The sequence below is a fragment of the Theropithecus gelada genome, chromosome 19 (genome assembly GCF_003255815.1).
Source record: "Theropithecus gelada isolate Dixy chromosome 19, Tgel_1.0, whole genome shotgun sequence".
Taxonomy (NCBI): domain Eukaryota; kingdom Metazoa; phylum Chordata; class Mammalia; order Primates; family Cercopithecidae; genus Theropithecus; species Theropithecus gelada.
In genome coordinates this window covers 29,545,733-29,571,795 of record NC_037687.1, presented here as the reverse complement: position 1 = coordinate 29,571,795, position 26,063 = coordinate 29,545,733, and the positions used below count along the sequence as shown (strand labels likewise).

The following is a 26,063-nucleotide window of genomic DNA, read 5'->3' as shown; positions in this document are numbered from 1 at the left end:
CTCTGTCGCCCAGGCTGGAGTGCAGTGGCTGGATCTCAGCTCACTGCAAGCTCTGCCTCCCGGGTTTACGCCATTCTCCTGCCTCAGCCTCCCGAGTAGCTGGGACTACAGGCGCCTGCCACCTTGCCCGGCTAATTTTTTTTGTATTTTTTAGTAGAGACGGGGTTTCACCGTGTTAGCCAGGATAGTCTCGATCTCCTGACCTCGTGATCCGCCCGTCTCAGCCTCCCAAAGTGCTGGGATTACAGGCTTGAGCCACCGCGCCCGGCCTTTTTGTATTTTTAGTAGAGATGGGGTTTTACCATATTGGTCAGGCTGGTTGAACTCCTGACCTTGTGATTCCTCCAGCTCGGCCTCCCAAAGTGCTAGGATTACAGGCCTGAGCCACTGTGCTTGGCCAAACTGCACTTTTAATGACTCATGGTGGAATGGGAAGTGGAGATAGGCATCAGTGGTACAGGATGCTTTATTGCATCATTGATTTTATTTTATTTTTTATTTTTATTTTTTGAGTTGTGTCTCACTCTGTGGCCCAGGCAGGGGTGCAGTGGTGTGATTTTGTTTCACTGTAGCCTCTGACTCCCGGATTACAGTGATTCTGTTGCCTCAGCTGCTTGAGTAGCTGGAATTAGAGGTGCGCGCCACCACATGTGTAATGGCATGATGGGATGTGTGTGCATGAACACATGGATGGATAAGCCCATGGTTTATGTAGAAAACACATTTGCAATACGTTTTATTTTTTATAATAATTGTAATGATTTTAAGTATTTTTCATTGTTGTCAACTATCACAATAATGAATTAATAGTAAGAAGGGGCTGGGAGCCATGGCTCATGTCTGTAATCCCAGCACTTTGGAAGACTGAGGCGGGTAGATCACTACGTCAGGAGTTCAAGACCAGCCTGGCTAAGATGGTGAAACCCCTTCTCTACTAAATATATAAAAATTAGATGGATGCTGTGGCAGGTGCCTCAAATCCCAGCTACTAGGGAGGCTGAGGCAAGAGACTTGCTTGAACCTGGGTGGCACAGGTTGCAGTGAGCTGAGATTGTGCCACTGCACTCCAGCCTGTGCGATAAAGTAAGATTCCATCTTTAAAAAAAAAAAAAAAGAAGTATTGTGAAGGATTATATGCACGCCTGTGTGTGTCCATTCAGTGACCTTGTAAGATGCTCCATGTTCTCACTCTTGACCTTTATCACATTCTCTCCACTAGATAAACCTGTGTCAGTTTAGTTTAAAGCTGTGTCTGTTACTTAGGTGTTTATATTCACATGTGAACCCCAGACATCTGGATTCAGGTGCTTATGTTGATATTTTTAGCTGTTTGATTTGTGACAAGTTTCCTAGAGTGTGTGTGATGTAACGGTCTCCAAGTACAGATCTTTCTTCATGGGATAGTATGTTATTTTACGGCTTAAGACATGGGAAGCACTTAGAAGAGTGTATAGCACATGAGAAGCATTCAAAAGTGTTAGTCATGGCTATTGCTGTGATCATGACAGTTTTTTGTTTTTTTGTTTTTTGGAGACGGAGTATTGCTCTGTCACGCAGGCTGAAGTGCATAGCATGATATCGTCTTGTTGCAAACTCCGCCTCCTGGTTTCAAGCAGTTCTCCGGCCTCAGCTTCCCGAGTATTGGGGATTACAGGCACCCACAACCACACCCAGCTGATTTTTGTATTTTTAGTAGAGAGGGGGTTTCAGCATGTTCTCAGGCTGGTCTCAAACTCCTGACCTCATGATCCGCCCGCCTCGGCCTCCCAAAGTGCTGGGATTACAGGCATGAGCCACTGTGCCTGACCAATCATGATAGTTTTTAGATTCGGACTTTTCTTTCAAAGCCATTGGACTTTGTCCTCTCTGAAACACCACTTGTATCTTAGCTCATCCAGAAACTTAATATCACCTGGTATGTTGAACATTATATCTGACATGTCTCTAGAGAAAAGCCTGTGTTTGCTTTTTTTTTTTTTTGTGAGATGGAGTCTTGCTCTGTTACCAGGCTAAAGTGCAGTGGCGTGATCTTGGCTCACTGCAACCTCCGTCTCCCAGATTCAAGCAATCCTCCTGCCTCAGCCTCTTCAGTAGCTGGGAGTACCGGCCCGCTCCATGACACCCAGCTAGTTTTTGTATTTTTAGTAGAGATATGGTTTTGCCACATTGGCCAGGATGGTCTCGATCTCTTGACCACATTATCCGCCCGCCTTGGTCTCCCAAAGTGTTGAGATAACAGGTGAAAGCTATCACCTAGCAGTGTTTTTTTGTTTTGTTTTGTTTTGTTTTTGTTTTTTGAGATGGAGTGTCAGTCTGTTGCCCAGGATGGAGTGCAGTGGTGCGATCTGGACTCACTGCAGCCTCTGTCTCCTGGGTTCAAGTGATTCTCCTGCTTCAGCCTCCTGTGTAGCTGGGATTACAGGTACCTGCCACCTTGCCTGGCTAATTTTTATGTTTTTAGGAGATACAGGTTTTCACCATGTTGGCCAGGCTGGTCTCAAATGCTTGACCTCAAATAATCTGCCCGCCTTGGCCTCCCGATGTGTTGGGATTACAGGCGTGAATCACCATGCCTGGCTCTGTGTTTCCTTTTTATTTATATAGTTTTTGTTTTGTCCATAAAATCGAGCCTTCCATAATGACTTATGAGATCTTAAAATCTTTCAAGGAAAAGTATAATAAAATGCAACAATAGGGAAAAAATATTCAAAAATACATTAACGTGGTTTTGTCAGAGCACAGTCTTTGATCAAATACATACTTCTTTTCTCTTTTTCTCATTTCCTGTGAAGGTGATAACTCCTCCATAATGTTTTGTGGAAATGTGTGTTTCATTTTAGGGACGCTTGACTTTCAGGGATGTGGCTATAGAATTCTCATTGGCGGAGTGGAAATGCCTGAACCCTGCGCAGAGGGCTTTATACAGGGAAGTGATGTTGGAGAACTACAGGAACCTGGAGTCTGTGGGTGAGGAAAATGTCCCTGTAGGCCTGAGGAGTCTGCTGTTGTCTATCTTGGCTCTTCCTGGTTTTGTATTCTCTTTTGTGATTTTTGCCCCATACATTTTTTTTTTTTTTTTTTTTTGAGATGGAGTTTCGCTCTTATAGCCTAGGCTGGAGTGCAATGGTATGATCTCAGCTCACCATAACCTCCGCCCCTCAGGATGAAGTGATTCTCCTGCCTCAGCCTCCCGAGTAGCTGGAATTACAGGCATGCGCCACCATGCCCAGCTAATTTTGTATTTTTAGTAGAGACGGGGTTTCTCCATGTTGGTCAGGCTTGTCTCTAATTCCTGACCTCAGGCGGTCTGCCCACCTCGGCCTCCCAAAGTGCTGGGATTACAGGTGTGAGCCACCGTGCTCAGCTCATTCTGGTTTTTGAGGAACATCACAGAAGCGTCTCTCACTGGCACTGTGACAATGTTCATCCCGTAAACTAATGATCATGTTCTCTAAGCAGCAGTCAGTGGTGTTGAAATTCCTCCCAGCGAGGATGTCATTTGGGCTCACAGCCTCATATGTATGAGGCTCTTGACCGAACTCTTGTTCATTTCACATTTTTCACACCAATATGTGTCATTGTTGATTTTTAACAAGAAAACCTATGTTCAGTTTGTTGTAGGATCAACCCTGTAACAGATATGGTTTTCATTAATCTTAGTGAGGAAGCTTGTGAGGTTGAATGAGGTTTACATATTTTAGTTCTACTGTCATTTCCTTAAGACACAGTGGCTTTCAGCTTGTCTGTTTCTATGTTTTGACTCAGTCTCACTCTGGTGCCCAGGCTCGAGTGCAGTGACATGATCTTGGCTCACTGCAACCTCCACCTTTTGGGTTCAAGTGATTCTCCTGCCTCAGCCTCTTGAGTGGCTGGGATTACAGGCATGTGTCACCACACCTGACTAATTTTTGGTAGTTCTATTCCAGATGGTGGTTTCGCCATGTTGACCAGGCTGGTTTTGATAGCCTGGCCTGACGTGATTCAGTTGCCTTGGATTCCCAAAGTGCTGGGATTACACACATGAGCCACCGCCCCTGGCCCCATCTGAGTTTGTTTTTAAGGCTGAATAATATTCCATTTTATATGTATACCACATTTTGTTCATATATTTATCTGTTGTGAACATCTGGGTTGGTTTCTTCTCTTTATTCTTATAAATCATACTGCCAGGCTGGGTGCGGTGGCACACACCTGTAATCCCAGCACTTTGGAAGGCTGAGGTGGGTGAATCACCAGAGGTCAGAAGTTCGAGACCAGCCTGTCCAACGTGGTGAAACCACATCTCTATTAAAGGTACAGTTCCTTTTCCTTTTTTTTTCTTTTTTAAGATGGAGTATTGTTCTGTCACCCAGGCTGGAGTGCAGTGGTGCAACCTCAGCTCACTGCAAACTCCGCCTCCCGGGTTCAAGCAATCTCCTACCACAGCCTTCTCAGTAGCTGGGATTACAGACATGCACCACCATGCCTGACTAATGTTTTGTATTTTTTTAGTAGAGACAGTGTTTCACCATGCTGGCCTGGCTGGTCTTGAACTCCTGACCTTGTGATCCACTCGCCCATCCTCCCAATGTGCTGGGATTACAGATGTGAGCCAGTGCACTCAGCCTGGCTCTGTTTTCACAAGCACATCTCTACCCACTCAGCCAGGGGATCCTTGTTCTCCCCCATCGTCTCCTACGTTGCTGCACTATACTCTTCATAGCGTTTACTTGTTTTATTGTGTGTGTACGCATTTCTGGAATCTACACAGAGAATTTTGTTGAGTACATGCTTGAAACTAGAAATCAGAGGTATTGAATTTAAGAGATGTAAAACTGCTTTCACCTCAGGCCACCATACTGCTGCTTTCTTGGATCTCTTTCATTCTTGTCCCTTGCCCGTGTTGTAATTTGCATAGTTAACCTTGGGTCAATATTTTACCACTTGCTAAATTAGTTCCACTTTCCTCCAAGCTGAAGATTTGGTCTATCCTAGTGGAATTCTATTCCCACAGATGTGCATGTACAAAGTTCACTCCTACAGGCCCATTACTTCCTGCCCTCCACACTTACCCTTCCTTTCCTGACGTTGTCTCACATGGTACATTGATCTGGAAGCAAATACTGTTTATTTCCACCCTATTGATTTTGTAATGCTGAACACCCCAATTTCCCCATGAGCCCCTCTCCTCCAACACTACTCTCACTGAGTAAGTCAAGACCTTATTCATCCACTGGACAAAATTATAGGAGGCTGCCTGAATCAATGTGTGCAGGGCATGATGACTCAGCATATGGTCCATGAGGGATGACTTAGCACCACTGTCAGCAGCACAGCTCAGGCCTTGTGTCCCAGCTCAGCCCTTGTATCCCCCTCAATGTGGGGCTTTCTGTCCTCTTTGTATGTTCTGTGTGTGGTCATTTTCTGTACTGCCTGGGCTGACTATTGTACCTAAGAACATGTCATGGGATCCTTCAGACCTAGAATCAGGTCTTGTCCCTCACTTACCATACATGCAAATTGGGGTCATGTACATGAACACTGTCAGCTTGCTGTCTTTAATTGAGAAATAATGTTAATTTAACTCCAGGGTTGGTTTTTGGTTTTTGGTTTTTGTTTTTGTTTTTGTTTTTGTTTTTGTTTTTGTTTTTAAATGGAGATTTGCTCCTGTTGCCCAGGCTGAAGTACAATGGCACTATCTCAGTTCACCATAACCTCCACCTCCCAGTTTCAGGCAATTCTTCTGTCTCAGCCTACTTAGCAGCTGGGATTACAGGCATGCACACCACGTGCTAATTTTGTGTTTTTAGTAGAGATGAGGTTTCACCATGTTGGCCAGGCTGGTCTCCAACTCCTGACCTCAAGTGATCTATCTTCCTCAGCCTCCCAAAGAGCTGGGATTACAGGCATGATCCAGTGTACCTGGCGTTTTGTTTTGTTTGTTTGGTTGGTTGTTTTCAGGTGGAATTTCCCTCTTGTTGGCCAGGCTGGAGCGCAGTGGTGCAATCTCAGCTCACAGCAACCTCCACTTCCTGGGTTTAAGCAATTGTCCTGTCTCAGGTTCCCAAGTAGCTAGGATTATGCCTGGCACAAGCGTGGCTAATTTTTGTATTTGTAGTAGAGACGGGATTTCTCCATATTGGTCAGGCTGGTCTTGAACTCCCAACTTCAGGTGTTTCATCCACCTGCTTTTTAAAACAAGTGAATACTATCAGATGGCTTCATATATTTTCATAGTGCAGACTCTAAACTTCCTTTGTTTAATAAGATTTGTCAGCCTTCGGTGATTTTAATGATGTGATGCCCCTTTTCCTGTCTCACTCATTTTACTGTTCTGTCAGAAATAGCTTAGACTGGCCAGCCACAGTGGCTTTCGCCTCTATTTCCAGCACTTTCAAACGCTGAGGTGGGTAGATGGCTCACAGTCAGGAGTTTGAGCCCAGTCGGGCAAGCATAATGAAACCGTGAATCTATGATTGCGCCACTGTACTTCAGCCTGGGTGACAGAATTAGATTCCGTTCCCCCCCCCCCAAAAAAATTAGCCAGGCACGGTGGCATGTGTCTGTAGTCCCTGCAACTCAAGAGGCTGAGGTGCGAGAATCTCTTTAGGTAGGAGAATCGTGCCACTACACTCCAGCCTGGATGATCAAAACAGACAAAAAAAAAAAAAAAAAAGAAAAAGGCCGGGCGCGGTGGCTCAAGCCTGTAATCCCAGCACTTTGGGAGGCCGAGACGGGCGGATCACGAGGTCAGGAGATCGAGACCATCCTGGCTAACACAGTGAAACCCCATCTCTACTAAAAATACAAAAAATTAGCCGGGCGAGGTGGCGGCGCCTGTAGTCCCAGCTACTCGGGAGGCTGAGGCAGGAGAATGGCGTAAACCCGGGAGGCGGAGCTTGCAGTGAGCTGAGATCGCGCCACTGCACTCCAGCCTGGGCGACAGAGCGAGACTCCGCCTCAAAAAAAACAAACAACAAAAAAAAAAAAAAAAGAAAAAGAAAAAAAGAAAGAAATCGCTTAAACTGGAAAGCTTAAGACATAGAAATTTATTTCTCCTGGATCTGGAAAGTGGGAAATCTAAGAGCAAGATGTCAGCTAGATTGGTTCCTGGTGACAGCCTTCTAAGTGGTTTAGCCCAGCCATCTTCCTGCCCTGTCCTGACATGGTGTAAAGAGGAACAGGCAATCAGCTCTTTACTTTCTCATATTATAACAGCCCTAGGCCAGGCGCGGTGGCTCACACCAGTAATCCCAGCACTTTGGAGGCCGGGGCGGGTGGATCACGAGGTCAGGAGGTGGACACCATTCTGGCTAACACGGTGAAACCCCGTCTCTACTAAAAATACAAAAAAATTAGCCGAGCGTGGTGGCGGATGCCTGTAGTTCCAGCTAGTCAGAAGGCTGAGGCAGGAGAATGGCGTGAACCCAGGAGGCGGAGCTTGCAGTGAGCCGAGATCGCACCAGTGCACTCCAGCCTGGAATCCGTCTCAAAAAAAAAAAAAAAAAAAAAAAAAAGCCCTAGTCCTGGCGGGGCGTGGTAGCTCACGCCTGTAATCCCAGCACTTTGGGAGGCGGAGATGGCCAAATCACAAGAGACCAGGAGTTTGCGACCAGCCTGAGCAACATGGAGAAACCACGTCTCTACTAAAAATACAAAATTAGCCAATCTAAAAATACAAAATTAGCCAATAGTGGTGTCACTCACCCGGAGTGGTGCCTGTAATCCCAGCTACTTGGGTGGATGAAGCAGGAGACAGGAGACTCGCTAGAACCTGAGAGGCAGAGGTTGTGGTGATCCTAGATCACGCTATTGCACTCCAGCCTGGGCAACAAGAGCGAAACTCTGTCTCAAAAACAAATAAAGAGGCCGGGCGAGGTGGCTCAGGCTTGTAATCCCAGCACTTTGGGAGGCTGAGGAGGGCGGATCACGAGGTAAAAGATCCAGACCATCTGGGCCAACATGATGAAACCCTGTCTCTACTAAAAATATAAAAATTATCTGGGCGTGGTCGTGGGCGCCTGTAGTCCCAGCTACTCAGGAGGCTGAGGCAGGAGAATCGCTTGAACCCGGGAGGCAAAGATTGCAGTGTGCCGCGATTGCGCCACTGAACTCCAGGCTTGGCGACGGAGCAAGACTCCGTCTCAAAAAAATAAAAAATAAAAGAAAGAAGAAAGAAAAAATAAAATTAAAAGCCCTAGTCCTATTCACAATTAGTCAACACCTGTGACCAAATTCTCTAAAAGGCCCCATCTGTAGTAACATCCTATTGGAGAATAAGAAATCTGATAATGGCTTTTAGTCAATACGAACATGTGGGCCAGAGAGCATATATCACATTTGTTTTGTTTTTATTGTGCAATTTGTTTTATACAATGTTTTCTCTGATCTCAGTGTGTAAAATTTCCCAGTACTCATTGTATATTTTATATTTTATGCGTAGTGAACTAGGTAACTATGGGGAATGCATATATATAAAATTGCTGTATTGCCTGGCTGTTACAAAAGTGTAGTTGAGACATCATAATTGCGCTTTACTACGCTATTAGTCAATTCTTTATTTATTTATGTACTTATTTTGGAGACAGAGTCTTGCCCTGTCACCCAGGCTGGAGTGCAATGGCACGATCTCAGCTCACTGCAACCTCCGCCTCCTGGGTTCAAACAATTCTTTTGCCTCAGCCTCCAGAGTAGCTGAGATTACAGGTGCCCGCCACCATGCCCAGCTGATTTTTTTGTATTCTTAGTAGAGATGGGGTTTCCCCAGATGGCCAGACTGTTCTCGAACTCCTGACCTCGTGATCCACTTGCCTTGGCCTCCCAAAGTGCTTGGATTACAGGTGTGAGCCACTGTGCCTGCCGTTAGTCAATTGTTATTTCTTAAAATGCTGTGTATTTTGTTTTGTTTTGTTTTGTTTTTTGAGATGGAATCTTGCTCTGTCGCCCAGGCTGGAGAGCAGTGGTGCGATCTCAGCTCACTGCAAGCTCCACCTTCTGGGTTCAGGCCATTCTCCTGCCTCAGCCTCCAGAGTTGCTGGGACTACAGGTGCCCGCCACCACGCCCGGCTAATTTTTTTGTATTTTTTTAGTAGAGACGGGGTTTCAGCATGTTAGCCAGGATGGTCTCAATCTCTTGACCTCGTGATTCGCTACCTTGGCCTCCAAAAGTGCCAGGATTACAGGTGTGAGCCACCGCGCCCAGCCAAATGCTGTGTATTTCCTTGACCTCATACATCAGAAGGTAGTGATCTTAACATGTATTTCAGTTCTGATGTTGCGTGCTGGTGGTTAAGTAGAAGTTGTGGATTTTTTCTTAAGAGGAATTGTTTAGAATTCTGCAGCCTGTATAAATGTACTCATTTACTTGCTGGTTTTATCATGGGTTCCAATATTTTATTTTATTTTTTTATTTTTATTTATTTATTTATTTTTTTTTTTGAGACGGAGTCTCGCTCTGTCGCCCAGGCTGGAGTGCAGTGGCCGGATCTCAGCTCACTGCAAGCTCCGCCTCCCGGGTTCACGCCATTCTCCTGCCTCAGCCTCCCGAGTAGCTGGGACTACAGGCGCCCGCCACCTCGCCCGGCTAGTTTTTTGTATTTTTTAGTAGAGACGGGGTTTCACCGTGTTACCCAGGATGGTCTCGATCTCCTGACCTCGTGATCCGCCCATCTCGGCCTCCCAAAGTGCTGGGATTACAGGCTTGAGCCACCGCGCCCGGCCGGGTTCCAATATTTTATTAATTAATTTTTATAATTTTATATATGGCTTTTTGGTATGTGGTATGCAATATAACTGACACACTCCACTCGTTAAAGTCACAAAGTGCCACCGGGTGCAGTGACTCACACTGGTAATCCCAGAACTTTGGGAAGCTGAGGCGGGTGGATTACTTGAGGTCAGGAGTTTGAGACCAGCCTGGCCAACATGGTGGCCAACATGGTGAAACCCCATCTTTATTAAAAACACAAAAATTTGCCAGGCGTAGTGGTGCATGCCTGTAATCCCAGGTACTCAGGAGTCTGAGGCAGGAGAATCACCTCCACCCAGGTGGCAGAGGTTGCAGTGAGCTGAGATCGCACCATGGCACTCCAAGCTGGAGTGAAAGGCCCCGTCTCAAAAAAATAAATATACAAAAAATTTAAAAGCACCTGTTTTGTGTGGATATAGGTAATTTTATGACATTTATTCAGAAAAATATTGTATTAACTATTTTTTCTTTTTTTCTTTTTTCTTTTTTTTTTTTTTTNGAAAAATATTGTATTAACTATTTTTTCTTTTTTTCTTTTTTCTTTTTTTTTTTTTTTGAGGCGGAGTCTCACTTTGTCACCCAGGCTGGAGTGCAGTGGTGTGATCTCGGCTCACTGCAACCTCTGCCTCGTGATTCAAGTGATTCTTGTGCCTCAGCCTCCCAAGTAGCTGTGACTGCAGGCGCGGACCACCATACTTGGCTAATTTTTGTAATCTTTTCTTATCTTCTCAGTGCTATAATTGTTTGATAGTACAGAATTTCCATTGCTTTTGGTTATCCTTATATGAGCTTGTTGTGGATTATTTACCAATATTGTATATTGTGTGGGGGTTTTTTTTTTTTGTAGCATTTATTTGTATACAGTGAATATGCTTTAAATGTGAAGAATACATATTTTTCTCTTCGTTGATGTGACAGTGATATGTTTCTTGCAAATTGTGATACACTTTAGGGTCACAGTGGAAAAATACTCCTCACTTTAGGCTTACACATGTTTGTGCCCTGTCAGTGTTTTGTCATGACACAGAAAATAGACTTCCATAGAATTGATTTGAAGGACATATAATTGCCCTTTATTTATTAAAGAATCTTACTCCTTTTGTGTTCCTATACTTTGAAGATCATGTTTGGGAAGTTCAAAATAAGTCTTGTTTTTTGTGTCATATTTACACACTTCAGTATGATTTGCCATCTAGACTTAATTGGAAACCTGTTGGTGTTTATATTTTGTAGATATCTCTTCCAAATGCATGATGAAGGAGGTCTTGTCAACAGGGCAAGGCAATACAGAAGTGTTCTACCCAGGGACATTGCAAAGACCTGAAAGTCATCACATTGGAGATTTTTGCTTCCAGGACATTGAAAAAGAAATTCATGACATTGAGTTTCAGTGTCAAGAAGATGAAAGAAGTGGCCATGAAGCACCCATGACAAAAATTAAAATCTTGATTGGTAGTACAGACCAATATGATCAAAGGCATGCTGGAAACAAGCCTATTAACGATCAGCTTGGATCAAGTTTTCATTCACATCTGCCTGAATTGCACATATTTCAGATCAAAGGCAAAATTGCTAGTCAACTTGAGAAGTCTACCAGTGATGCTCCCTCGGTTTCAGCGTCCCAAAGAATTTCTTGTAGGCCCCAAACCCAGATTTCTAATAACTATAGGAATAATTTCTTGAATTCTTCGTTACTCACACAAGAACAGGAAGTACACATGACAGAAACATCTTTCCAATGTAATGAGAGTGGCAAAGCCTTTAATTGTAGCTCACTCTTAAGGAAACACCAGACAATCCATTTAGGAGACAAACCATATAAATGTGATGTATGTGGCAAGCTCTTTAATCATAAGCAGTACCTTGCATGCCATCAGAGATGCCACACAGGTGAGAAACCTTACAAGTGTAATGAATGTGGCAAGTCCTTCAGTCAGGTGTCATCCCTTACATGCCATCGTAGACTTCATACTGGAGTAAAACCTTACAAGTGTAATGAGTGTGGCAAGATCTTTGGTCAAAATTCAGCCCTTGTAATTCATAAGGCAACTCATACTGGAGAGAAACCTTACAAGTGTAATGAATGTGATAAGGCTTTTAATCAACAATCAAACTTTGCACGTCATCATAGAATTCATACTGGAGAGAAACCTTACAAATGTGAAGAATGTGACAAAGTTTTCAGTCACAAATCAACCCTTGAGACACATAAGAGAATTCACACTGGAGAGAAACCATACAAATGTAAGGTTTGTGACACAGCTTTCACGTGGCATTCACAGCTGGCTCGACATACCAGAATTCACACTGGAGAGAAAACTTACAAGTGTAATGAGTGTGGCAAGACTTTCAGTCACAAGTCCTCCCTTGTATGCCATCGAAGACTTCATGCCAGAGAGAAATCTTATAAATGTGAGGTTTGTGACAAGGCTTTCATGCGGAATTCACAACTGGCAAGACATACTAGAATTCACCCTGGAGAAAAACCTTACAAGTGTCATGAATGTGGCAAGACCTTTGGTCAAAATTCAGATCTTTTAATTCATAAATCAATTCACACTGGAGCGCACCCTTACAAATGTGAAGAATGTGAAAAAGTTTTCAGTCGCCAGTCAAGCCTTGAGACACATAAGGTAGTTCATACTGGAGAGAAACCATACAAATGTAAGGTTTGTGACAAGGCTTTCGCGTGTCATTCCTATCTGGCAAAACATACTAGAATTCATAGTGGAGAGAAACCTTACAAGTGTAATGAGTGCGGCAAGACCTTCAGTCACAGGTCATACCTTGTATGCCATCGTAGAGTTCATAGTGGTGAGAAACCTTATAAGTGTAATGAGTGCGACAAGACCTTCAGTCGCAGGTCATCCCTTCATTGCCATCGTAGACTTCATAGTGGTGAGAAGCCTTACAAGTGTAATGAGTGTGGCAATACCTTCCGTCACTGGCCATCCCTTATATACCATCGTAGACTTCATACTGGAGAGAAATCTTACAAATGTACTGTTTGTGACAAGGCTTTCGTGCGTAATTCACTCCTGGCAAGACATACTAGAATTCACACTGCAGAGAAACCTTACAAGTGTAATGAATGTGGGAAGGTTTTTAATCAACAATCACACCTTTCACGTCATCATAGAATTCATACTGGAGAGAAACCTTAGAAATGTGAAGCGTGTGACAAAGTTTTCAGTTGGAAATCACACCTTAAAAGACAGAATTCATACTGGAGAGAAGCCATACAAATGTAAGGTTTGTCACAAGACTTTTGCGAGTGATTCACTCTGGCACAACATACTGGAATTCACACTGGAGAGAAACAAGTGTAATGAGTGTGGCAAAGCCTTTAGTGGACAGTCAACACTTATTCCCCATCAGGCAGTTCATGGTATGCGGAAATTTGACTAATGTAATGATTCTCACAGTCTTCAGTAACGCTAAAACTATTGCAAATCATTTGAGAACCCATAATGAAGGGATATCTTACAAGTGTAATAAATGGGGTAAAGTTTTCAGACATCGTTTGTACATTGCAGTTCATTGGCAAACTCATACTGGAGAGAAACCTTACAAAGGTCATGACTGTGGCAAGGTCTTCAGTCAAGCTTCATCCTGTGCAAAACATAGGAGAATTCATACAGGAGAGAAAGCTCACAAGTGTGGTGATTGTGGCGAGCCTTTACTTCATGTTCACACCTCATTAGACATCAGATAATCCATACTGGACAGAAATCTTACAAACGTCATAAGTGTGGCAAGGTCTTTAGTCCGAGGTCACTCCTTACAGAACATGAGAAAATTCATTTTTGAGCTGTTCCCAATGAAATGAGTATAGCAAACCATCAGGCATTAATTGACATTAGAGTCAATTCAGCATTGACTCGAGTTTCTGTTGACTTAACATTGAGTTCAAGCCTTAATTGACATTAAAGTGTTTGTGTTAAGAGGATTGGGCCAGGTGTGGTGGCTCAGGCCTGTTGTGCCAGCACATTGGGAGGCCAAGGCAGGTAGATTACTTGAGGTCGGGAGTTTGAAACCAGCATGGCCCACACATGTTAGCCACTTGTCTCAGCCTGTTTTTTGTTTCTGATTGTCTATTATTATTATTATTATTGGAGATAGTACTTTTTAAAGAGATAGTACTTCTTTGAGATAGTACTTTTTAAAAGGAGTATCAGCTGGGTGTGGTGGCTCGCGCCTGTAATCCCAGTTGGGAAGGCGGGCGGATCACAAGGTCAGTAGATTGAGACCATCCTGGCTAACACGGTGAAACCCCGTCTCTACTTAAAAAAATACAAAAAAACCAGCCGGGCGAGGTGGCGGGCACCTGCAGTCCCAGCTACTTGGGAGGCTGAGGCAAGAGAATGGCGTGAACCTGGGAGGTGGAGCTTGCAGTGAGCTGAGATCCGACCACTGCACTCCAGCCTGGGTGACAGAGCGAGACTCCGTCTCGAAAAAAAATACAAAAAATTAGCCTGGTGTGGTGGTGCGCACCTGTAGTCCTAGCTACTGGGGAGTCTGAGGCAGGAGAATGGCGTGAACCCGGGAAGCGGAGCTTGTAGTGAGCTAAGATCACGCCATTGCACTGCAGCCTGGGAGACAGAGCCAGACTCCGTCTCAAAAAAAAAAAGAAGAAGCAAGGGTAATACACAGGGGAGCAGCAAGCAAGTTCTTATTACTAGCAATATATCTACAATGACGGTTTTAAATCCTGCTGTAGCTGGAAACTATTTTCTAAATAAAGACCTAGGATCAAACTCGTGCTCAGGCTGTACAGACACATGTGAAAACTTTGTCACGTCCTTGACTATGTTTTTAACTACGTGTCCTTGATCATTTATTTGTAGGCAGCAATTGGTTAAGTTAAATTTTTTACAGACTCCTCCTTCAGCTGCCAGCAAGTAGTCTAAGGTCAGTCTATTCTGATAGATAGCATTCTTCATTTGGGCTTCCTGCCAAGCTAAAACAGTCAAAGCTCTGCCAGTTTCATTAGTAATTACTTTTAAGATGGCAGGCAACTGTATGATCCGATTGAGCAAGTAGATGGGGGTTCAGTATCTTCATAAGCCGTCTTGTGCCCATGTGGCAGGCTTATAATACTGTGTGATCCTTTCAGAGGGCCACTCATTATCTTTCCAGTTTCCTATAACTATGTTCTCTTTTCTTGGGAGGCATAGACAAGGAAGCCTAGGAGCTCACTTGTTTTTGCGGGTAATAAAAAAAAGGACAGCTTAAGAGTGCCAATAACACAACTGCCTGCCTATTTATTAGGTAACCAAATGTGGGCTCTGTGCCTACATATCCAGTATAGTCCAGCAGGGCCGTCCAGTCCTGATGAGATTCTGGATAAGCCCAGGCAGCTTTTAACTTAGAAAATTTACTAAATGGGTTCTTTTCAGTGTGGTTTAGGCCCCACAAAATAATTGTCCTTGTTGTGCTGTTGTACAACTTCTGTCCTATACAATTAAGATTTCATACTGGGATGATAAAGTTTTTTCCTCCTCTAGCTATACAGTATTGTTCAATAATTGAGGTTTTTAGGACCTATAAGTTGCTAGCTTAGGCCTTCTGAACTGGAATTACATCAGGAGCTGGATCAGTGGGCACCAACTCTTGGGCTTCCGAAGGCCATTGGTCTCTGATAGTGGTTCCTCCACATACATAAGAAGTAACATTGGCTGGGCGCGGTGGCTCAAGCCTGTAATCCCAGCACTTTGGGAGGCCGAGACGGGCGGATCACGAGGTCAGGAGATCGAGACCATCATGGCTAACACGGTGAAACCCCGTCTCTACTCAAAAATATACAAAAAACGGCCGGGCGCGGTGGCTCAAGCCTGTAATCCCAGCACTTTGGGAGGCCGAGACGGGCGGATCACGAGGTCAGGAGATCGAGACCATCCTGGCTGACACGGTGAAACCCCATCTCTACTAAAAAATACAAAAAAACTAGCCGGGCGAGGTGGCGGGCGCCTGTAGTCCCAGCTACTCGGGAGGCTGAGGCAGGAGAATGGCGTGAACCCAGGAGGCGGAGCTTGCAGTGAGCTGAGATCCCGCCACTGCACTCCAGCCTGGGCGACAGAGCGAGACTCCGTCTCTAAAAAAAAAAAAAAAAAAAAAAGAAGTAACATTGAGGGAATGAGCTACATTTTCTGCTAATTGGAGCAACAATTTTTTTGTCTTTTTCAGACGTTCTGGTTCTGGTAGATTCAGCTCATCATAACAGGTTTGAAACACTGGTTCGGGAGAGCTCTTGTGAACCTCCCTTTGGAATAAAATGACAACTTGGGGGGTTTAACCTTGTCCCATCAATTCAGGGTTACAAGTTCTCCTTTTTTCTAATGGGGACCTAGGGGATGGGTGATTATGAGTTCCAGTGGGTTACAGTGACCGGCAGCACAGGAGGGGTTGGCNATGGGTGATTATGAGTTCCAGTGGGTTACAGTGACCGGCAGCACAGGAGGGGTTGGCTTCCTCCTTCTGAAGGTGAACCGGGTCCTTTTTGTTCTTTTTCTAAGTAGCCTAAATAACACATGGCTAACAGGCACAATTTTCACAAACTTCTGACTCATGACAAACATATTTATTTTCTATTCTGTAGCTTCTTTCCTAATTAAGAGAACCACATCCTGTTCCTAGCTTGTTACTATTAATGGCTGCACAAGCATCAAACCTTAAAGTTTCTTGTTTGGGGATTCCTTTTTCTTCTGTTCTAGTTATTGTTTTACTTGTATCACCGAGGAAAAGGCCAGTTCTTAATCTTATTTCAAAAACGGTGGCTGCAGGGGGCTCAGATGGATTATAACACACATCAGGTTGGTCATTCCTCAGGCTACATATCTTGTACTGAGTGGCATTATACAAACAAGTTTCTTTTAAGGTTCCTACACATTTATAATAACCATAGAACAGAAAGATTGCTTTAATTTGCTGTCCTACTTCAGTGACCTGATGAATACACTGGGAACAGTCTCCAGTTTGAGTAAGGTCAGTTGAATCCTTTACTGTATAATCTAAAATTTAAGGCCGGGCGTGGTAGCTCAAGCCTGTAATCCCAGCACTTTGGGAGGCCCAGGCGGGTGGATCACGAGGTCAGGAGATCGAGACCATCCTGGCTAACACGGTGAAACCCCATCTCTACTAAAAAATATTAAAAAACTAGCCGGGCGAGGTGGCAGCTGCCTGTAGTCCCAGCTACTCGGGAGGCTGAGGCAGGAAAATGGCATAAACCCGGGAGGCAGAGCTTATAGTGAGCCTAGATCCGGCCACTGCACTCCAGCCTGGGCGACAGAGCGAGACTCCGTCTCAAAAAAAAAAAAAAAAAATTTAAAGTGTAGAGTGTTAGATTAAGTTGCATCAGAGGAGTGGTACACTCCTTACGGTCTCCCTCTTCTTTTTGTTTAATCAATAGAGTTTTGAGTGTTCTATTAGTTCTTTCAACTATGGCCTGTCCTTGGGAATTATAGGGAATTCCTGTCGTATGTGTAATTTTCCACTGATTTAAGAATTTTTGGAATGCTTTACTTCAGTATCCTCATCCACTGTCAATTTTAATTTTTTTTTTTTTTGGAACTCCCATGACAGCAAAACAAGATGATAAATGTTTTTTAACATGGGAAGTGCTTTCTCCTGTCTGGCAAGTTGCCCATATGAAATGTGAATAAGTATCAACTGTTACATGGACACATGATAATCTTCCAAATGAAGGCACATGCATGACATCCATTTGCCATAACGCATTATGACATACACCTCTGGGATTGACTCCTGCCTTTTGAGTGGACAGCTGTAAGACCTGACACTGGGTTCAATGTTGTACAATATTTTTTGCCTGTTTCCATGTGACATTAAATTTGTTTTTTATTTTTATTTTTAATTTTTTTTTTTTGAGACAGAGTTTCACTTTTTTTGCCCAGGCTGGAGTACAATGGCACAATCTCGGCTCACCGCAACCTCTGCCTCCCAGGTTCAAGCAATTCTCCTGCCTCAGCCTCCTGAGTAGCTGGGATTACAGGCATGCATCACCATGCTCAGCTAATTTTGTATTTTTAGTAGAGACAGGGTTTCTCCATGTTGAGGCTGGTCTTGAACTCCTGACCTCAGGTGATCCACCCGCCTTGGCCTCCCAAAGTGCTGAGATTACAGGCATGAGCCACTGGGCCTGGAAAATTTGTTTTTTAATCCTGCTGCATTTACATGAGTCAAAGCATGAGGTTCTTGTGCTTTTGTGAATGCAGATGATACCAGTAAGTCAGCTTGTTCATTTGCTTTAGTTGAAGGCCCTGGTAAATTAGTGTGTGCTCCAATATGAGTAACATAAAACAGGAAATTTCTTTTTCTTACAGTTTGCTGTAATAAATTGAACAGCTGGTTTCACTGATCATCCATGCTATATTTAATTAGAGCTGTCTCAACATCCCTTGTACTACATATGCAGAATCTGATACAATATTAATAGGTTGATTGAAATCTTGTAACACTGCAATGACTGCAACCAACTCTGCTTTTTGAGCCGATTGATACTGAGTTTTGATGACTCGCTCCTTTAGACCTCTGTAAGCCACTTTTCCATTACTGGAACCATCAGCAAACACTGTCAGAGCATTTTCTAAAAGTTTATGTCTGGTAATTTTAGGTAAAATCCAAGTAGTCAATTTTAAAAACTGGAAGATTTTTGTTTTTGGGTAATGATTATCAATAATTCCCACAAAATCAGCAAGATCAATCTGCCATACACCAGAATTGATAAAGGCTTGTCTAACCTGTTCCTTGTTTAAAGGAACAACGATCTTGTCTGGGTCATTTCCACGCAATTTTATTATTCGTAATCTTGCCTGACCAATTAATGTAGCTCTTTGATCCAAGTGCAATGTAAAAGTCTTAATTGTACTGTGAGGAAAATTTTTCAAAATCCTGCTCCGCCAGAGGAATGGTAAAAAAGCAATCTTTCCGATCAATTATATTTAAAGGCCAGTCCTTTGAGATCATGGCCGGAGAGGGCAACCCGGTTGGAGAGGCCCCATGGGTTGAATTATGGCATTTACGGCTCCTAAGTCAGTTAACATTCGCCATCTGCCGGATTTTTTCTGAATTACAAACACAGGAGAATTCCAAGGTGAGAATGAAGGCTCAATACAGAGTAGTATTGCCTCCAGCATATCACACCTCCAGCCACAGGGTGGTTTTCTCCTATCTGAGAATAGAACCAATGGGAATGGTCGGCTTTACACCAAGACATTCCATTCCCAGGACTTGCAGGAGACAGAAGCCTTCCTCTTATCTCAACTGCAAAGAGGCCTCCCTCTTTCACTACTCCTCCTCAGCACAGACCCTTCAAGGGTGTCGGACTGGTGGATGGTAAGGTCTTTCCTTTCCCAGGAGGCCATATCTCAGGCTGTCTCAGTGGGGGGAAACCTTGGACAATACCCAGGCTTTCTTTGGCAGAGTTCCCTGTGGCTTTCCGCAGTGCATTGTGTCCCTGGTTAACCGAGAATGGAGAATGGCGATGACTTTTACCAAGCACACTGCCTGCAAACATACTGTTAACAAGGCACATCCTGGCCAGGCATGGTGGCTCATGCCTGTAATCCAAGCACTTTGGGAGGCTGAGGCGTTCGGATCACAACGTCAGGAGTGCCAGACCAGCCTGACCAAGATGGTGAAACCCCATCTCTACCAAAAGTGCAGAAATTAACCAGGTGTGGTGGCGAGCACCTGTAATCCCAGATACTCAGGAGACTGAGGCAGGAGAATCTCTTGAACCCTAGTGGCAGAGGTTGCAGTGAGCCGAGATCACACCACTGCACTCCAGTCTGGGCCACAAAATGAGACTCCACCTCGAAAAACCAAAACCAAAAAAAAAAAAAAAAACCCCAAAAAACAAGAAACAAAAAAGGGCACATCCTGCACAGCCCTAAATCTATTAAATTTTGATTCATTATAGCACATGTTTCTGTGAGCACAGGGTTGGGGCTAAAGTTACAGGTTAACAGTATCTCAAAGCAGAAATAATTTTTCTTAGTACAGATCAAAATGGAGTTTCTTATATCTTCCTTTTCTACATAGACACAGTAACAATCTGATCTGTCTTTCTTTTCCCCACAATCCAGGCACAGTACCTTTCCTTAAACTCATTCATGATACAGAATCCTTTGCTCACACGTTGTTTCCCTGCTGACCTTCTCCCCACCATCACCCTGTTACCCTGCTGCACACCCCTCGCCAAGATAGTAAAAATAGTGATCAACAAATACTGAGGGAACTCAGAGACCAGCACCGGTGGGGGTCCTCGCATGCTGAGTGTGCCCGTCCCCTGGGCCCACTGTTCTTTCTCTATACTTTGTCTCTGTGTCTTATTTCTTTTCTCAGTCTCTCATCTCCACCTGATGAGAAATATCCACAGGTGTGGAGGGGCTGGCCCCCTTTATTTTTCACATATAGGATTGATTTCTAAAGACTAATGTTACATGAGGAAACAGCTCAGAGGAGGAAAGAAAAAGAGCCAGGCCTGGCTCTTCCTCCAGTGAAGTCATCTTCCTCGGTGGATTAATCTGTCTCTTTCCTTTCTGAAATGCCAGATATTGTAGTAGCCAGTCTTTTCTGAGTCTGAGGCAGTCTGCCTGACACGCTCACTCCCACTCACCCATGCCTGCCCTCAGTTCCTCTCACCTGCTCTGAGATTCCATCCCCTGTGACCCGGTGACAAGAACTTCTTAAGAGGCTGCACTGGGCACGGTCCTGGGAAGGGCTCACACCCAGACATGGATGGACACCGGGTGTGGGTCCCCTAGTGTCAGTGCTATTGAGGAGCCTGGATTGTTCAGGGGCCACATCTGGATGTCAGCAATTTGTGGACCAGATCAGAGAAACAATATGTGAAGTGCATACGTTATTGTGCACAGATATCTGGTCAATTCTGAAAAAGGAGACCAATAAGGGGAGATTTTTTTTTTTTTTTTTTTTTTGAGACGGAGTCTCGCTCTGTCTCCCGGGCTGGAGTTGCAGTGGCCGGATCTCAGCTCACTGCAAGCTCCGCCTCCCGGGTTCACGCCATTCTCCTGGCTCAGCCTCCTGAGTAGCTGGGACTACAGGCGCCGCCACCTCGCCCGGCTAGTTTTTTGTATTTTTTAGTAGAGACGGGGTTTCACCATGTTCACCAGGATGGTCTCGATCTCCTGACCTCGTGATCCACCCGTCTCGGCCTCCCAAAGTGCTGGGATTACAGGCTTGAGCCACCGCGCCCGGCAAGGGGAGATATTTTGTATCTGATTTGGTAATGCATTTCAAGCCACACTTTGGGGGCGGGGTCTGGTTAGACGGCGTGGGGCGGGTGGGGAGTGGGGTGGGGCAAAAGGTAGGAGGCTGCCTGGAGGCTGGGCTGGACAGCGGGACGGGGTGTGGCCAGAGGCTTATTTTTGTCTTGGGGCCTGGGCTTGAAATGAGGTGTTGTTCTTCAGGGCGGGGCCTGGCGGCGATGGGTCGGGGCTCTCTCCTCAGCTGGGTCCATGATGTGAGCTGCTGTCATCCTCTTCACCTCCAGGACTGGATCCCCCAGGTTCTGATTGGTGGATTGTTGCTGGTTTGCCCTGATATTACCCCTAATATCACAGGGATACTTCCTGCCCATTTTAAGTTAGCATTTCCAACAATCAAAGGTAAAACATTTTGTAGTGGGCCACCCGTACTGAACGCTGAATCTTTTTTTCTCTGAAGTTGAAAATGGTTTTAAGGCAAAGCGCCTTTTTCGAGCAGGTAGAGTCGCACATCCTGTAGGCGGGGCGAGTTCCCCTCAGGCTGGGGCAGGACTGGGGACAGGGGCAGGTACCTCGGTAAAGGGGTGGAGTGGGGCGCTGCTTACAACCGGGACTGACAATTACAATGACTTAGTAAACTAAGCAAAGTCCTGGGTTGTTTGAGTGGATAATGGACACTGAAAGGTGACGTGGAAAACTGCCTATTACACTATACCCACCGTTTATTTAGTCTTAGGAAGACTAAGCATCCCCAGCAGTAAGACCTCCTGGGATCCTTGTCCCTTCTTACGGAGTGATAAAGTAACCTTCTTTGAAGTGTATCAATCTGTCACCAATCAAGTTGCTGCAGCCTGTGCACTGGTCTTGAATGGAAAATGTGGTGATTCTGCTAAAGCTTCTCTGTCTTTCCCTGTTTGTGAAAACCTTAATGTCTCTACTTGGGAACGCTGATCCCATTTATTTGGAGTTGATGTTGCCATCTGGCTTTCTTCAAGTGTTGTGTTCACATTAACTCTATAATTAATCATATATTTTAAATTTTATTATTTACTGCTGACTTCAGTTTCTGTCAGATTGTAGGAGCCTCACCAGAGAGGGCACCTCTCACCATGTTGTAAAACTCACACTTGTCAAAAAGACATGGGTTAGGGTTTCTCCCCCTCCCTCAGCTACTTAGCTGACACAGATGGTCACCTCCATTACCAAGTAGAGCCAGGATGAACTATGTGTGACCAAGGGTGTTGTCAAGTCCTCTTCCCTGAGGACTGATTAGTGTTTATCTTGAAAACATGAACTTAATGCGTTGTACAGAACTGTGAAGTTTCTTTCTCTCTTTTCAACCTCTTGGCTGTTTGCCTCTATTTCCCATCACATTCTGGTCTAAGGCTTATTTATTAATAAAACTGTTTTCATTTCTTTCTCTGTTATCGTCATGGAGATGATTTCTCACTTGGGAGAAGATTTTTTGGTTTTCAATTATACTTTGTCAACATTTAAAAAGCGAAGTAAAGAATATTTATTGGGCCAGGCATGGTGGCTCATGCCTGTAATTCCAGCACTTTGGGAGGCTGAGGCAGGCAAATAACTTGAAGTGAGGAGTTCGATACCGGCCTGGTCACCATGGTGAAACCCCGTCTCTACCAACAATACAAACGTTAGCCGGGCATAGTGGCGCGCGCCTGTAACGCCAGCTGCTCCCGAGGCTGAGGCAGGAGAATCGCTTGAACCCAGGAGGCAGAGGCTGCACTGAGTCGAGATCTCGCCACTGCACTCCGGCCTGGGCGACAGAGAAATACTCTGTCTCAAAAGAAAGAAAAAAAGGGAAAGCAAAAAGTAAATAATAATAATAAAAGAAAGTAATAGATCTCTTCCACAAATGTGCTGGGACAACTAACTGGATATCCACATGGAAAAGAATAATGATGGATCTGTACGTCACACCATCAAAAATTTTATTTAACAAAAAAAAAAATTTTTTTTTTTTTAAAGAGAAAGAGAGACGAGCAAGGGAGACATGCGGCAGTGGGTGTTACTTGTAGCTCAGGCTGGCTTGGAACCCTAGGCTCAGCGATTCTCCCTCTGCTGCTTCCTGAGTAGCTGGGACCTCAGGCTCCCTCCCCAGCGCCTCTCCTGTCTTTAAGCAGCAGGTTGTGACCTCACTCTTCTCCGGCCTGAGCACTCCGTCCCGCACCCCAGGCGGGGGCTTTAGGGAAGTCTCTGAAGCAGAGCACAGGGTGGACTCTCCCTCCCGAGTGAATGGGACAACAGAAAGGGAGAGGATTTCTATTCTGCTCTGTGGGCCGTCACCAAGACATCGTACCTGCGCCCAGGCAGGGCTTTGCATTTCACATTCTAGTTTGCATCCCGGTTCCAGACAATTCCAGGGCTTTTGAATCATTCTTCAGACTTTCTGGCGCTCTAACCTCCAAAACCTGAAAACAGGGACGCTGGGAGGGAGACTGAGAGATGCGCAGGTACCGGCCCTGCCGCGCCCTCTGCCTGTTCTAAAGAGCAAGGTCTCTCCGCCTCACGCCCCGCCCCTATCTCGCCCAGGCCCCGCCCACCTCCTCCCACCTCCCACCCAAGCCTGGCTTCCGTCCTGCTTGGGCGAAGATGAACGCAAACCCGGAAGCGGATCGGGTGGAGTGAAGGTCACATCCCCGCAGTGAGTTTTGCTCTGTGTTGTGTTAAGTCTGCGCTTCCCAGGTTCCCGTCGCTTCTTTCCCCGGGACTTGGGGTCCCCACAGACCTGGAAATTCTCGCCCATCTTCCTTCGCCCAGAGAAAATTGAGACATCCCCGTGAGAGCCCGGGGGTCTTTAAACACTTTTGGGTTTAAAGTCGCCCTGAGGCTGGTCCTGTCCCCAGTCTTTCTGCTATAGGGCAATGTATACACTTTCTATTGCGTAGTTTTCCTACTCAAAAGTTTGTTCTGACTCCTCCCTCCCCGGGCTTATTAAAGTCCTCACCCGGGAAGTGGATTCTTGCCGGAGGCGCGCCTCCCAGCCTCCCCCTCGTGGGCTCCTGGAGCCCCGCACTGCGGCCCCAGTCCCGGGGAGGCCCAGTCCTCTGCCGGGTCCTGGGATCCTGCAGACCCCATCCTGGTCCTAAGGCGCCGTCCTCCCTGACTTCCCTTCTCATGCCAGGGCCTGCTGCTTCCCAGGTCTCCCCTCCGCAGTCACGGCTTCCATTGAGTGCCGAGACCAGCTCGGTCAGGGAGGCCCTAACCCAGTGGCTCTAGAGGAATTAAAGACACACACACACACAGAGAAATATAGAGGTGTGAAGCGGGAAATCAGGAGTCTCACAGCCTTCAGAGCTGAGAACCTGGAACAGAGATTTACGCACGTATTTATTAGCAACAAGCCAGTCATTAGTGTTGTTTCTATAGATTTTAGATTAAAAGTATCTCTTATGGGAAAGGAAGGGATGACCTGAAATAGAGGGATGAGTCTGGCTAATTATCTACAGCAGGAGCATGGCCTTAAGGCACAGAATGCTCATGCTATTGTTAGTGGCTTAAGAATGCCTTTAAGCGGTTTTCCACCCTGGGTGGGTCAGGTGTTCCTTGCCCTCATTCCGGTAAACCCACAACCTTCCAGCGTGGGTGTTATAGCCATCATGAACATGCCACAGTGCTGCAGAGATTTTGTTTATGGCCAGTTTTGGGGCCAAATTATGGCCAGATTTTGGGGAGCCTGTTCCCAACCATTGAACCTGCACTTGGGAAGTCCCAGGGCCTGTCCTGTGACACGGGGTCTTCTCACCTGCTGAGCTCCAGCCCCTGGAAAATGCTGTCCTCTGGGATTCAGGCGTCTTACTCCAAACCCTCCTATGATTGTGTGGGCTAAAGGGAGCAGGAGACAGAGAGCAGTAGAAAACCTGAGACAGAGAAAAGAAGAATAAGAAAGGCCCCTAGCAGATGGAAAAATGGAGGATTGGTGAGGGATATGCTAAGAGATGGCAAAAGTGAAAACAACAACAGCAACAACAAAAATATAAGAAAACAGGAGGAGAAAAGCAACTGGAGAAATGTAAAGAAAAGCTAGATGTACAGAGAGATGAAGGACGTCAAGGTGGGGAAGTGGCAGCAAAGAGGGAGGCTCATCAGAGTGAGGGAGGGAGGGATTTGGAGCCAGGGTAGACAGCAGGGTGGTACTTGTGTCAAGGAGAACAGTGGGAGAACCACAGCAGGGAGGACACCTGGGGATCTGGGGTGCTACAGAGTAGGGACGGGGGAGTGTGTCAGGGAAGAGAAAATTTAACAGGGAGATCAGAGGAGGTGCAGAGATGAGAGAAGAGACAGAAATAGATGGAGATTGAGGATGACTGAAAGATTGGGGAGAAGGAGCAATAAGAGGTTAAATAAGTTGTGAGGATGGAGCAGAAGAGGTGGAAGAGAAGGAATAGAGGGAGGAAGGGGATAAACAGCAGAAGAGGAGAGGGGTACAAAATGAGGAGCAGAATCCCAGGGAAAAAGAAAAGAAAACAAGAGCTAGAGAGAGACGGGGAGAATGAGAGATAGGTACAGAATTAGGGAGGGAAGCACAGTAATGAAGAAAGAGGGGCTGGGCACAGTGGCTCACACCTGTAATCTCCTCACTTTAGGAGACTGAGGCAAGGGGATTGCTTGAGGAGTTCGAGACCAGCTTGGGCAACATAGTGAGACCCCCATCTCTGCCAAAAAAAATAAGTAAATAACCGGACCTAATGGTGTGCACCTGTACTCCCAGCTGCTCTGGAGGCAGAGCTGGGAGGATGACTTTAGCCCAGGACGTCCAGGCTGCGGTGAGTTGAGATCAGGCCACTACACTGCAGCCTCATCAACAGAGCAAGACCTTGTCTTAAAAGAAAAATGGGGCAAGAGACCTTGGGTTTAGATGAGTGGGTGAGTTCTTTGGATATGATTAGTTGTGACATGTTGACTTCTGTGTATATAATCTAATAACCAAAAACTTGTTTAAATTATACAGATGAGAGTGAGAATTTTAAAATTGGCATCTATAAGACATGAACATTCTATAAATCTTGGCATGAGAGGTTATGTTCCACTTGGAATCCCTATTCAGCCAGAGGGAAGTGACTTAT

At 45.3% G+C, this 26,063-nt stretch overlaps 1 protein-coding gene across 3 annotated transcripts in view; it reads left to right on the top strand.

Moving 5' to 3' along the window:
• The window catches only part of LOC112612443 (zinc finger protein 611), a 25,279-nt gene extending 12,084 nt beyond the window's left edge, over positions 1-13,195 (top strand). The window contains exons 2-5 of one of the 3 annotated variants that reach the window (XM_025366985.1): positions 2,841-2,963; positions 4,329-4,408; positions 8,984-9,025; positions 10,961-11,085. In XM_025366985.1, the coding sequence (XP_025222770.1) occupies positions 2,841-2,963; positions 4,329-4,408; positions 8,984-9,025; positions 10,961-11,051 (336 nt within the window). In that variant the 3' untranslated portion in view covers positions 11,052-11,085. Of the gene's footprint in view, positions 1-2,840; positions 2,968-4,328; positions 4,409-8,983; positions 9,026-10,286; positions 10,437-10,960 lie in introns of all 3 variants that reach the window. The other 2 variants (XM_025366984.1, XM_025366982.1) reach the window with 2 other exon arrangements.
• Positions 13,196-26,063: the final 12,868 nt, after the last annotated feature.